Source organism: Lampris incognitus, chromosome 1 (genome assembly GCF_029633865.1).
Source record: "Lampris incognitus isolate fLamInc1 chromosome 1, fLamInc1.hap2, whole genome shotgun sequence".
NCBI lineage: Eukaryota > Metazoa > Chordata > Actinopteri > Lampriformes > Lampridae > Lampris > Lampris incognitus.
Window position 1 is genome coordinate 4,811,081 of NC_079211.1, and position 15,489 is coordinate 4,826,569.

A 15,489-nucleotide genomic window follows, 5' to 3' on the forward strand; every position below is an offset into this window, starting at 1 on the left:
ACACATGTAAGGTTTCCGTTGAAGTTTATTTCTTAACTCAGTTTCTCGCTCTGTTGTCCCCCCCCCCCCCCATTGACCCTCACCCCAACTCTAATCCATCCCTAATCGCATACAGGCGAGGACAGCAGTCCGGAGAACCTGCTGCTTCACGGGCCGTTCTCCAGGAAGCCGAAGCGGATCAGGACGGCGTTCTCTCCGTCCCAGCTGCTGCGTCTGGAGCGAGCCTTCGAGAAGAACCACTACGTGGTGGGAGCGGAGCGGAAGCAGCTGGCCAGCGGCTTGTGTCTGACGGAAACACAGGTGAGCGGGGCAACGGCGCATGCGTCCGGAGGCGTGAGGGAGCTGATATGCTGAGGGGGCAGGGACGCGCTTCCGGGGAGGGGGGGGGGGGGTAACGCTCACAGATGACTACACTCACTAGCTCGTTGGCTAACGGGTCGGACCCTTTAGTTGACTGGTTACTGTAGTTGCCCCGGGTTCGTGTCCCGGCTGCCCCCCGAATTCGCTACAGACACATAAAACAATGCATGAATTTGGAATGAGTCAAAGAATCCCACGGTTTTTTATTTTTACGGTATTGTAAACTACTAATAAGACACGTTAGCCCCTAGCTAACGGGTCTGACCCTTTAGCCGAGCGGTTAGTGACGTCGCCTTGTGGTGCAGTACACCCCGTATCGAATCCCGCACCGGGCAAGAAAATAACCGGTTACAGTGTGTCGAGTCAATATAGCCCAGAATCACAAATTACAAATTTACCTCAGGGGGCTTTACAGCAACACAACATCCTGTCCTCAGACCCTCACATTGGATAAGGAACAACTCCCTAAAAAAAAAAAAAAACAACCTTGTAAATGGTTATCCTTTATTCCGCCACTAGTTTGTTTCAAACCACAAATCCCAGAGTTCAACACAAACGTCATCCCGCCACAGTTTGCGTTCAAGTGCGGGTCATAATTTCCGCCGCTCGTGGGTTTCGGTAGAACAGCGGCAGCGTTTGAGAAAGAAGATCAATGACGTCATCCGACACCGTAATACTGAACAACCTATCAACCCACACCAAACCTTTAATTACATCCAATTAAAAATCAGATGAGTTTAATTAGGTGTTACATGTGTGTATTGTACTTACTTACTCTTCTACATTCGACCTAGAATCATCATCATCATCATCTTCTTCTGCAGACTCGACCCCTCCCCTGAGCTGGGCGGGTGTCGCCTGTTATAGAGGAGCGGTTATGAACACAAATGAACTGAATGGAAATTGCTCCAAAAATGCCAGATGGAAAGTTATCACATACGATATTTTTCAACACGAAAATCATTCTGGATTACCACTTTCAATGACCAATGTGCTTTTTAATTAGAGTTACTGAAGATTTACATGTGAGGAAAAAAAATCATTTTGATACTTATTTCCTTCTACTACTACTACTTTCGGCTGCTCCCGTTAGGGGGCGCCACCGCGGATCATCTGTTTCCATCTCTTCCTGTCCTCTGCATCTTCCTCTGTCACACCAGCCACCTGCATGTCCTCCCTCACCACATCCATAAACCTCCTCTTTGGCCTTCCTCTTCTCCTCTTCACTGGCAGCTCCATATTCAGCATCCTTCTCCCAGTATACCCAGCATCTCTCCTCCACACATGTCCACACCATCTCAATCTTGTCTCTCTTGCTTTGTCTCCAAACCGTCCAACCTGAGCTGTCCCTCTAATATACTCGTTCCTAATCCTGTCCTTCTTCATCACTCCCAATGAAAACCTTATCATCTTCATCTCTGCCACCTCCAGCTCCTCCTCCTCTCTTTTCATCAGTGCCACTGTCTCCAAACCATACAACATAGCTGGTCTCACCACCATCTTGTAAACCTTCCCTTTAACTCTTGCTGGTACCCTTCTGTCACAAATCACTCCTGACACTCTTCTCCACCCACTCCACCCTGCCTGCACTCTCTTCTTCACCTCTCTACTGCACTCCCCGTTACTTTGGACAGTTGACCCCAAGTATTTAAACTCATATGCCTTCATCACAACAGTCTTCCTTCTTCAACTTCCACCATTTGATCTTCGGCTGTGTCTTCACTCTCTTCCTCTTCTTGGTCTCCAAAGTCATCCTACAGACCACCATCCGATGCTGCCTAGCTACGTTCTCCCCTGTCACCACCTTGCAGTCTCCAATCTCTTTTAGATGGCACCTTCTACATAAGATATAGTCCACCCGTGTGCACTTTCCTCCACTCTTGTACGTCACCCTGTGTTCCTCCTTCTACTTGAAATATGTATTCACCACAGCCATTTCCATCCTTTTTGCAAAATCGACCACCATCTGTCCTTCCACATTTCTCTCATTGACTCCATACCTTCCCATCACCTCCTCATCACCCCTGTTCCCTTCAGCAACATGTCCATTGAAGTCTGCTCCAATCACCCCTCTCTCCTCCCTGGGTACCCTCTCCACCACATCATCCAACTCACTCCAGAATTCTTCTTTCTCGTCCATCTCACACCCAACTTGTGGGGCATATGCACTGATAACATTCAGCAATACACCTTCGATTTCCAGCTTCATACTCATCACTCTCTCTGACACTCTCTTCACCTTCAGCACGCTCTTGACATGCTCTTCCTTCAGAATTACCACTACCCCATTTCTCCTCCCATTCACACCATGGCCTTACTCCCCTTCCACCTGGTCTCTTGCACACACAGTATGCCTACCTTTTTTCTTTCCATCATATCAGCCAGCTCTCTCCCTTTACCAGTCATAGTGCCAACATTCAAAGTTCCGACTCTCACCTCCACACGCCTACCCTTCCTCCTCTCTAGCTGCCTCTGGACATGCCTTCCCCCCCTCCTTCTTCGCCCAACAGTAGCATAGTTTCCACCGGCACCCTGCTGATTAACAGTACCGGTGGCGGTCATTGGTAACCCGGGCCTCGACCGATCCGGTATGGAAATCTTATTTATGATCCGCGTATTTGATTTGGCAAAGATTTTACGCCGGTACTTATTTTCCTCTGATTTACTTAAAATACTTATTTCCCTCTGGTTTACTTAAAACAACAGCTAATCCATGAAAACCCAGACCAAGTGTTTTCTAGTTGGTAATTTCAGTGGCTTCTGTCTGGTTGGACTTTCAAAAAAGTACTTTAAGTTTATTTTATTAAGGAAACTTAAGTAAAGTTCAAGTATATTTCAAGTATATTATATTTGATATCAATGTACTAGTAGTATACTTGTAAGTATACTGAAGTATAATTTTGTTTAGTATATCTTTGTTAAGTACTTAAAAAGTAAACTGAAAGCATACTCGCTGATTTGTAGTTTAAAATAAGTATACTCATAGTACACTTGAGCAAACTACTTTTTTGTAAGGGTGGTCAGAAACCACTGTAGGGACCAGCATCACCGCTGGAGTCAGTAAGTAAAACAAACCATCATCTTGAAGAATGAGCGTCTAAATGACATTATGAACACAAACAACAGTGCTGTGGCATATTCCGACTCTAAAACAACACAATCTTAGATGGGGTTTATTTGATGAGTCAAAGGCGGAGTCCGTCTATATTTAGGGTGTGGCGGAGCTCCAGAGCTATGAAATGGAGAGGAACTCGATGGAAGTGAGTCGGTTGTGAGTCAGCCAACAGACGCCCCCCCCCCCCCCCCATCAACACCCACAGCATGTAGACTCCAACACAACCGAGCGATGATTGACACTGTTTATCACACGTTAGCCACGGCAATGTGCGGCTGAGATGAAATCTGAACCCTGATTTCACAAGCGTGGCCCGGAGGAGAGATCTGTCAAGTCAGCGCTGAGTCACCGCAATCATCTCTTACTCACCAGCAGTGATGGAGAGGTTTTGAAATCTTTGCGTTTGGCTTTTGAGGATTACCGTCCACCAGTCTGATTTCTTAATGTATATATCCAATATAGAAACACGTGATAGGAAGTCAGATTATCAGTGTTCTCAAAAACATAAATGATTTTTAGAGTATCTAGGGTTTCAAACTACGTCACCACAATCAATAACGAGATGAACTTCCATTTAATTTAAAATCACGTTTCTCTTCATACTGACTGTCAAAATATTTTTCAACGCTTTATCTCTTCGGCTGTCGTCTTTCTCAGATGTTGGCTTCTGTTTTGGAACCACAAAAACACAAATCATACCGTCTTGCCTTGTTTTCTTTCTTTTTTTAACCCGTTGACACACTCCACGTTTGGAGTGGCCGAATATGATGATATGTCACTCTGTGCTGTCATTACACAATGTCCCGTCAGTCGATTTCATTTGCGTCACTGATATGAAGGTGTTGCTTTCCTCTTAAGTGTTACCTGAGGCCTTTTGGCAAGGCATGACTTTGCAGCAGAGTGTGAATTATACAATAACACTCGCGGCGGGAGTCAGCTTTTTCTGCAGGGTGTACAGGGAACCCAGGAGAGCGCAGGCGTGTACTTCCCCGATGCTGGAACGAGTTACCAAACTCCATTCGATCTGCTGAGTCCCTCTCCATCTTTAAGAAGAAGCCCAATATCACAAATTATTTGTATAGCCCAATATCACACAATGTGCCTCAGTGGGCTTTACAGCAACACAACATCCTGTCCTCAGACACTCGCATCAGCCAAGGAACAACTCCCTAAAACAACCTTTAACAGGGAGGAAAAATAGGAAGAAACCTCAGGGAGGGCAACAGAAGATCTCTCTCCCAAGACGGACAGCGTGCAATGACGTTGTGTTTACACAATTTACACAATACAACATTGAAAGAGGATAACACATTTATAATGGAATTATAAAATATATGAAGAATATGATGAAGAGGATGTCAAGCAGTGTCCAGACGCCACCAGAACAGCCCAGGATCCGATTCACGCAACCAGCATCACCATGTAGACCTGACAGGAGGACAGAGTACACATACACACAGGAGACTCACACCACACCATTCACACGCACAGGAGAAGAGACAAGAAAAAACACGAGTCACACATCAGACTGAGAGAAGGATATGACACTGAAACAGGATATGGATTTATAAGATATATAGTATATTAAAAAAATGATGAGGAGGACGCCAGGCAGTGTCCTGGTGGTGACCATCATCACCATGGAGACCTGGGAGAAGGACAGACTACACGTGCACACAAGGGAGACTCACATCACACCATTCACATATACAGGAGGAAAGAAAGGAGAACACATCATTCAGAGAGAGAGAAAAGACGTGAGAGAAGAGAACAGTTTGCGGTAGTCAGTAATCTATACTCTATAATCTATACTCTATAATCTAGTCGGCAGAACAGTGGTTGGTAAATTCATTGAGACAGAAACCGACCCGCCATGCAGTCCAGGTTGTGAAGAACTTAAAGACAACTAATTGTAGGTTAAGGCAAAAAGATGAGTTTTAGGTTTGGATTTAAAGGACTCAACAGACTCTGTCTGTTGGCAGCAGGCAGGTTATTCCACAAAGACGGAGCCCGATAGGAAAAGGCCCTGCTGCCACCAGCTGACTTCTTTTTAACTTTGGGTACACACAGGAGCCCTGTATTTTGAGAACGAAGAGCTCGAGATGGAATGTAAGGTTTAAGGAGATCAGACAGGTAAGATGGGCCAAGCCCATTTAGGATTTTATATGTCAGCAGGAGCACCTTGAACTCTGATATAACACGAGTAGGCAGCCAATGAAGGGAGGCAAGAGTTGGTGTAATGTAGTCAAATTTCCTAGATTTAGTTAGGATTCTAGCTGCAGCATTTTGAACCATCTGAAGACTTTTAGTACTAGAATGTGGCAGACCTGAAAACAGAACATTACAGTTATCAAGTCTGGATGAAACAAATGCATGTATTAGAATCTCTGCGCCAGCCACGGACAGGAAAGACCGAATTTTAGTAATGTTATGTAAGTGAAAAAGGGCAGTCTTGGTGATTGTTTCCAACACTGACAACTTTTAAATCCATATTAAAAACGTTTATGTTTACCACTGCTTTCTGCTAAACTGTAAACCTTGGACTTTGACTTTAGATAAGTTGTAAACCTTGCATTACATTTTGATTTTATTCTTTAATTTAAATGTCGTTTTATGAGTTACTTGTTAATCCTTTTTTATTGTATAATATGATTTTGTATTTTTTTATGTGAAGCAAATTGAGTCTGCCTTGTGTACAACGTGCTATATACATAAAGTTGTCTTGCCTTGCCCTCTTTAATGTGCTTATCAATGAAAAGGCTGGGATAAAACATAATACAAGAATTTTGGCTTCCAGACTTTGTGCAATCACAGAGTTGTCAATTGTTATTGTTACTTAATAAAACTGGTGTCTGTGTCTAGCAGAGCCAAAGACCAGCATCTCAGATTTATCCGAATTTAAAAGCAGGAAATTTAGTGACATCCAATTTTTCACAGCAGCCAAGCAGGCACCTAAATTTATCATTTGAGTATGATCATCAGCCCTTACAGGCACATACAACTGAGTAACATCAGCATAGCAATGGAAATTTATTCAATGATTGCATATAATTTGGCTAAGAGGTGAAATATAATGAGAGAAAAGTACAGGGCCAAGAACCGAGCCCTGGGGTACACCATATTTAACATCAGAGAATTTTGATGTAATATTATTATAGCAGACACAATGTGTTCTTCCGGATAAGCAGGACTTAAGCCAAGAGAGAGCTAAGCCAGAGACACTAAAATTACAATTTAATCTATCTAAAAGTATACAGTGATCAATGGTGTTAAAGGCTGCACTGAGATCCAGCAGCAGAAGCACAGAGGTGGACTCAGATTAGAAGATTAAAGACTGGTCGATCGTTATTAAGAGTCCTTGGATCGAGGTGCGGTTTCTTAAGTAGAGGTTTGACCATAGCTGTCTTAAAACTGCTGGGAACAGTGCCAGTAGCAAGTGTTAAATTAACAATGTCTAGCATTGTAGGTCCCATGAAAGGCCAGAAGTCTTTAAAAAGTTTTGCTGGTAAAGGGTCAAGTAGGCAAGTAGTTGGTTTAGAAGTTGACACGAACTTAGTCAAAGTACCACGAGAGATAGTTTCAAAAGCTGTAATAACAAGGACTATCAGTGACTCATTGTATAGATATGCATTTGGTAAGACAGGGTCTGCAGAAGTAGCTGGAGCTGAAGAATTCATTTTGTTCATGATCTCATCAATCTTACTGCAGAAAAGCATAGAAAGTAGTGATATGACCAATGTTTTTATTTTCCTGGGTTTTAAGGCTACATTACAGTAAAGGGATGCAATTTTCTGAACTTACCAGACTGTTCTAGCTTTTATATTATTTGTCTCTACCTGTTTGGACTTCATATACACAATACTGTTGAGTGTTTATAAAAAATGTCATTGTGTAAATATTTTGTGAGGGCACCAATGGTAATCTCTGCAACATTGTCAAAATAACGATATTCGGTCAAAGATATCATGACATTTGATTATGTCCAGCCCTAATTAATTAGGGAGTTCAGATGCCCCCAATCACCCCGTAATTCGAACCACGCTTGGCAGTGTAAAAGAGAGATCACTCCAACCTGTGAGCTGGAGTACAAATATTATGATAATTAAGTTTGACACATACGTAGCTAGAGTGCACAATCTGTATTCCATCAGGAGACTAATTTATAAATGAGGTCCCACTGACCCCTGCCTTAAGTAAACTGGATGTCAGTCTTGGACGGCATTCTGTTTAAAATGTTTGATTGTCTGCAAGCTTTAAGATGATTAAAGATCTGTCCAAATACTGCAGTATGCAGTAGTGCAAATCGTGGTAATAGCAACAGTAGTAGAAGTTATTGACGTGGTAGCACTGCTAGTAGTAGTAGTAGTAGTAGTATGAATAATAGTGGTAGTAGTATATTTCAAAATAATAAAAAAAAGATGTAAAATTAGACCCTACCTGTAGGAGCATGCAGCACAACTCCTGGTACAGGCTCTTGTTATATCACGCATTGCCTACTGCAACTCTGTACTGGCAGGTCTCCCTGCATGCACTTTCAAACCTCTGCAAATGATCCAGAACACGACGGCGCATCAGGGGCCTCATGTATCAATCGTTACTATGGGCAAATTTGTGCATACACACCCATTAGATTTTTTAGCCCTCAAGATTGTCTGACAGTCAATTGCAAAGCATGATAGTTATTTGTAATTCCTTCCTCCCAACATCTATTGTCTACTTCTTGCAACGAGCAATCACCCAGGCCTGCAAAGACATCAGTGTTAGCCAATCGGTGTCTAAATTCAGGAGTTACCCAGGTTCTACACTGGTCTCTGAGACAAACTTCAGGGCTAAAAAATCCCATGGGTGTGTATGCACAAATTGGCCCACAGTAACGATTGATACATGAGGCCCCTGGTCTTCAACCAACCCAAAACAGCACGTCACTCCGCTCTTCATATCCCTCCACTGGCTCCCAGTTGCTGCTCGCATCAAATTCAAAACATTGATGCTTGCTTGCAAAACAGCAACTAAAACGGCTCCCGCCTAACTGAACTCCCTCTTTCAGGCCTACACTCAGTCCCGCTCACTACGCTCTGCCAATGAAAGGTGCCTGGCACTTCCGCCACAACGGGGCCCTGAGTCACTCGCCAGAATCTTCTCTTCTGTAGTTCCCCGGTGGTGGAACGAGTTACCAAACTCCATTCGATCCGCTGAGTCCTTCTCCATCTTTAAGAAGAAGCTAAAGACCCAGCTCCTTCTCGAACACCTCCACACTTGATATTAAAAAAAAAAAAAAAAAAGCTTCTATGCACCTTTGCCTTTGTGAACTGCCTGTTGACACCTATGTCATATCAAACTTGAAGCTAGTTTTTTTTTACACTTACTTGCGTTGTCGCCTCCTGACTAGATCCTTGCTTGTGTTGTATTAACTCTCAGATGTACGTCGCTTTGGATAAAAGTGTCTGCTAAATGAAACTGTAAATATGTATAATAATTCCACAGATGATTTGGTAGTTGGATTGTACTTATATATCCATCTTGAATTTATATTGGTGACATGTTGATCTTGTAATTGATGTCCCAAAATTCAGCACTTTATTCTTGTATGCAAGTCTATCTGCGTGGGTTTCCTCCAGGTGCTCGGAGCCACTCCTTCCTTATGTACCACTCCGGCTGGAATGATCGAGTGAGTTTCTGCCCTTTTCACTGGTGGAGGTCAGGGAGAGCTGGTGTAATTTTTGCTGGTAATCCAATTTATTAAAACTCTGAAGATTTACGATGGTCGGCATTACTGATTTCGCTCTGAAGTGTAGCTAAGCTGCTCAAATTCAAATGAGCTAGCTTGCTTTATTTATAGCACAAATATCTATGACATTGTAGCAATTTAGCACCTTGACGACTCTGACTGGCTTGCACTCCCGCCATAAGCAGTGCCTTTCCTTGTCTGTTGATTCCGCCTTAAGCTACACAATACGCATGCACAAACTCCCAAATTCACAACGTTAAAGGTGATCCTGAAAAAAAGCAGAGCCTACCCTTCCCACTGAAAAAGTAGGCGAGCCTGTATGCTATACGGTGTTTCGCTCCTAGAAGTTTGACTTAAAAAGGACAAGGACATAAAATTTAAAAAAATTATTAAAAATATAACACAGCATACTTGTAAACGAGTGAGCTTTTGATATGTTGTTATGAATTTTTTGTTGGAGCTGCCAAGGAAGAGAAGAAGAGGAAGGCTAAAGAGGAGGTTTATGGATGTGGTGAGGGAGGACATGCAGGTGGCTGGTGTGACAGAGGAAGATGCAGAAGACAGGCAGAGATGGAAACGGATGATCCTCTGTGGCGACCCCTAACGGGAGCAGCCGAACTTAGTAGTAGTAGTAGTAGTAGTAGTAGTAGTAGTAGTAGTGGTGGTGGTGTTATGAATTTGCTGTATGGTTATTTTGATTATCACAGGGGAGGCACTGGCTACGCTGACTGCACGTCATTGGGCTACATATATCGCCTACGCTACGTGACTGTTAAAACACACCTGATATGCATACTTGATTGGAAACTTGTTTCCAAGCGAGGGCTTTCTTCCCAAAGTCTCTATACAATCGTAAACTTGTGTTGTACAATTCAGGGAATTCTGACACACTCAACTCAATTCAAAACTTTACTGCAGACTTAGGGTCCATAACAAACAAAGACAAGGTAAAAAAATTTTTTTTAAAAAAGACGCCATAAACGATAAGAACCATTGGTAAAAGTTAAACCCCAGACAATACACAGAGTAAACACAATAAAATAACATAAAAGGAACAAGTCAGTGTCTTATAAGAAGGCAGCTATACCAGTGGTATACCAGTGGTAGTGTGTGGCACTGACTCTTATATTAGATAAACTCTTGATGATTACATTATTAGAGTCATTGACCCGACAAATAAATTTATACATGAGATTTCTTAGAAGAGCCTGAAAGGTACCGACTCCTGCAGCCACAAACATTTCACTTGCACCACACCGTCTGGGTCTTTTTAGCAGTATTCTCATAGCATCATTATAAGCTACTCGAAGCCTCTGTAAGCTTCCTTTTTTTATAGTGTGACCACAGGTGTGCAGTATAAAGTGGTGTACAATATGTAGTTTGGCCATAGGTGTGCAGTATAAAGTGGTGTACAATATGTAGTTTGACCACAGGTTTGCAGTATAAAGTGGTGTACAATATGTAGTTTGACCACAGGTTTGCAGTATAAAGTGTGTACAATATGTAGTTTAACCACAGGTGTGCAGTATTAAGTGGTGTACAATATGTAGTTTAACCACAGGTGTGCAGTATAAAGTGGTGTACAATATGTAGTTTGACCAGAGGTGTGCAGTATAAAGTGGTGTACAATATGTAATTTGACCACAGGTGTGCAGTATAAAGTGTGTAAAATATGTAGTTTGACCACAGGTGTGCAGTATAAAGTGGTGTACAATATGTAATTTGACCAGAGGTGTGCAGTATAAAGTGTGTACAATATGTAGTTTAACCACAGGTGTGCAGTATAAAGTGTGTACAATACGTAGTTTGACCACAGGTGTGCAGTATAAAGTGGTGTACAATATGTAGTTTGACCACAGGTGTGCAGTATAAAGTGGTGTACAATATGTAGTGTGACCACAGGTGTGCAGTATAAAATGGTGTACAATATGCTCTGAACAGACATCTTCCCACTAACTGAACACATACCAAACTTGCGTGACAGAGTGTTTGCTTGTGCATACATCATGCAGCATTGCCTATAAACATAATCCTTGTCTGTCATTTGTTCAGTAATATAATGTCCAAGATATTTCACCTTATTACACACCCCAAGATTATTATCAGACAATTTAAAACCAGGACATTTTACATAACTGTCATCTTTGGTTCATGATAACACTCTTACTAGGATTGTATTTGATATCATGCTCCACACCATACACAGAACATATATTAAGGAGCTGCTGAAGACCAGCGCTACAGGTCATTCTTAGTCCCTGTAGGCCTGTAGTTATCTAGGCTGAATACTTTATCAGCTTTGTCCTTAATGACTGGCACTAACAGAACAGACAACACTGAGTCTGGTAACAAGCCATGAGTCATAAAGCCAGTAAAACAGATAGCAAGGAGAGGAGCTATCCTCGGACTGGCATATTTAAGGTAATATGATCTAAGCCACTTGCTTTGTTAACAGACAGCTTGTTTGTAGCTTGGTACACCTCGTGTGACATGATTATCATTGAATCATCACTCAATATTGCCCACATTATACCGGAGAGACCATCAACAGCGCATGGCAGAGATGTTTTACAGTTGTTGAGAGCTCTCACTTCTTTCCAAAAATTAGCAGGATTATTTCCTAGCAGCTTCTTAGTCATGGAATCTGCCCTCATGGCTTGCTCATTTTCTCAAATGAAGCTAATGGCGCACATGTATCTTGGATTAGTGAGCTTCTTGTGTTCAGGCTCAGGCCATTGTCTAGGTCTGCCTGCCATAGCCCATGATTTAAAGGCTTCACGGGCTTCTTCATGATACCCAGCTACATACTTGTTCCAACCAGGCCTTAACTTTTCCTCCATGTTGCCTTCTATGCCTGGCTGGCTGCCTTGTTTCTATTGGCTATGTGGGTATTCGTCACAGCGTGCTGTGCTGCGCCCATGCCAATGGGAATGCCTTCTTTCTGAAATGACTTGTGATTAGCTAAAATCTTCAGTCACAGGCTAGATTTTCTAAAGCCTGAATACAGAGCCAAGAGAAGTCTAGTTCTCTCTAAAACCACTTGAATTAGCATATGCTAAAAGGTTATTGTGGAAATTTTGCCCATTGACACCATAAAAAACTGCCTACCCCAGGTTTAATCTAGAGAGGAAGACATAATATGGGGACAATAGTATTTTTTAACCAAAATGAGTTTTACTGTCACTTTACTGTCATATGTAGGCAATGGAAAGAAGAACCGGAGTCGGTCCCCGGGTGCTGCAGCTGCCCACTGCTTCTATACAACAGCATGGGTTAAATGCAGAGAACACATTTGTTGTAAGAATACAATTACAAATAAAGTGGCTTTCTTTCTTATGTGTGTAAATCTATATCAAGCGGCGTTCTTCAATACTAAAAGGTTTGATATTCTGTGTTTATGATCTGGGTGCCGTGTTGTCCCTCCTGCATGTTTGTTTTTCTTGCTGTTGTTTTTGAGTGGGTAACTGAGGGATATCGCTTCATGCAAAACCAGTTGGTTTGAATGTGTAGCCAGTGGAGGTGCTGTGGAGATGGACTTCAGCAGCTCCTGACTTTCTGACTGAGCGTGTGCACGTGTCCTGAGGAAGCCACGAGCCGCTGCTTTTTAACAGTGCATGTAGGACATTTCAGTATAAGAAAGATGTTTTAACCCAAGGAGTGTCTTGGTTTGGAGGGTTTTTTTCCCCTTTCTTTTCTTTGATTTTTTCTTGAGTTTTACGTCTGAGTCATGACGTTTGTCTTTACACTAGAACGACCAAGACGGTCATTTTGACCGTTTTGGATTTTCAAAGTTTAATAACTTTATGGGAAAAAAAGGACCTTACCGCTCCCTGAATGCTCCTAAAATTGCATTTGTTGCATTAAAACGAGTTTTAGATCAATTGCACAAAACAGTTATAAGATCTACCTAAAACGACCATGAGCGGTCAAAAAGACTGCTTGTAATGTGCGCGTGATGCGTCCTGTCAGTATTTATGACGTGTGTTCGTCACATCATTTCCTTCGTGAAGTTCGTTGCTCTGTCCTAGAAACTCACTAGCGTCCTCCAGTGCAGACAAATAGTCTAAACTTGATTTTTGATTATTGCCAACATGTCTGGTTACCAGTAGCAGACTGTGCATTTCAGACCTAGGCCTTCGGTGAGACGTCACCTCCTCATAATGACCCAAAGACAGCCGTCATATCGCCATGCTACAATGTTTTAGTCGCAAAAGTGGTTACCATCACAATCATCACCATCATCAAGTTATTTGACACTTTCACAACAGCGACATTATGTGGCGACATGGTGTAACGTACAGCCTTACTGGAAGTAATCCCGCTGGCATATTATGCTATCAAGAAACTCAACAAACACATCCCAGCCGGGCCGCTGGGCATAAAAACAATCAAACATTAAGCAAATCAACTAACTGTACAAAAAAAATACATTTGACTCACCAGTGTTGTCTATTTGAAGACAAAATCCATTCTCCTTTCTTTCTGGATGAAACGGTGGATCGCAGTCAGAGCACTCCTTTGGCTTTTAAATCCATCAGAGTGTCCTTTTCGATGGCAATGGAGGCCAATGCTGTGAGTCGTGGCTGTCCCGTTGTATTCCTGGAATACGTTTTTATTCTTTTAAGTGCTGAAAATGTCCTTTCAACAGATGCCGTGGAAACCGGGACTGCCACAGCTAAAAAAGTGAAATGCCGCACATACATCTTGAAGATGGTGTGACTAATAAATATGCCACCACATCATTCACGAGTTGTCCTTGAGACATTATTCTCATTCACAGCTAGCTAGCTTAGCTAACTAAATCAAGAACACAAACACTAGCTAACATTAGACACCAACTACCGCGATGCGATGCGGAACCCAACCACAACGGTTTCAACCACAGACCTAGGCGCCGCTGCTGATTGGCTGAACAGTCGGTCACGTAGGCTGTATGCAGTGAAGGCCCTATGACGCTGGGCAAGTACAAAAGAATACGCCCATCCGCTACACATCAAAATCTGATTGGTTGAGTAATCTATCAATCCCGTGTTAACACCTAACTTATTTGGATAGCGGACACCTTCACTTGAGATGCCGAAGGCGCTGGCAGGAGGAGTCTTCTCTCACACGGTTACAACAGAGGGAAAAGGCTGATTGGATTATTTGTTTTTTTTGCCGAGAGACTGCAAGCAGAGCCTCCCGAATTCGTATTTGTAGTCGAAATGGAAATGTAATGCGATATTAACAGACTGATTAGAAGATTGTATTATATTTATGAAAGTGTTTTCCTTTTTCTGTGGAGTCTCAGGCCTTCACCGAAGGCCTAGAAGGCCCTGACGGTTCGCCGCTACTGGTTACAGACGCACCATGACTACCACCGAGGCGTTGCAGTATTTACAGGCGTTGGACAGCGGCCATTATAAATTGTTTGAAAAATAGTATTAAAGTTGTTAAAATGTTAATTTTGGTGTCAGTTAGTTTCATAACAGACATACTGACATATGTAATGCATTAATATCTCAACTGGGTATTTATCTTGACACAATATAGAGTTTAAAAACCGTGGTGGTCATTTTGACCGCCCATGGTCGTTTTAGGTAGGAGTGAGCTCCGAGCCGTTTCTCACTTTTCTGTTTCTTTTTGTAAATGTAATGCCATTTACCTGCTGATGTACAAACCGTTTGGTTGGCTTCAGAACGGTTTAGTATTTTCCTACCGTTCCATTAGTCCGGCATGTTGTCTGTGTGGTCTTTACGCCATGTTGCCGAATTAGTTTGCCTGATTTGGGAAAAGTAGATTGAACCCGGAAGTGTGCTGTTTGTTCTATTTTATAAGACTGCTTTTTGGAGTGTGGTTTTGAAAAGTGTCTTGTCAGTAAATGATGATTGTTCATCCTCACGTGTCTCCTGTCCGCAGGTGAAGGTCTGGTTTCAGAACAGGAGGACAAAGCACAAGCGTCAGAAGCTGGAGGAAGAGTCGCCGGACGCCCAGCAGAAGAGGAAGGGCAGTCAGCACGTCAGCCGCTGGCGCGTGGCGACGCAGCAGAACGGTCCCGACGACGTAGACGTCACATCAGAAGACTAAACCACGCCCAAAACACACGCACACACACGCACACACACACACACACACACACACACACACACACACACACACACACACACATCAGAACAAACTGGCAGTGTAAGTCCTGACTGATGAGTGACGGTCGTCATGACAACAGCACACTGACCGCTCACTGGATGCCATTATTTGTCTCTGCTGACTGACAGGTGAGTCAGCTGAATGAGTTGTTCGGCTTTAC

At 42.8% G+C, this 15,489-nt stretch overlaps 1 protein-coding gene across 1 annotated transcript in view; it reads left to right on the plus strand.

The window, feature by feature from the left end:
• Positions 1-15,269, plus strand: part of emx3 (empty spiracles homeobox 3) — a 38,785-nt gene extending 23,516 nt beyond the window's left edge. Inside the window, exons 2-3 of the mRNA XM_056293937.1 lie at positions 116-300; positions 15,102-15,269. Of these exons, the coding sequence (XP_056149912.1) occupies positions 116-300; positions 15,102-15,269 (353 nt within the window). The remainder of the gene's footprint in view (positions 1-115; positions 301-15,101) is intronic.
• The last annotated feature ends 220 nt before the right edge of the window (positions 15,270-15,489 follow it).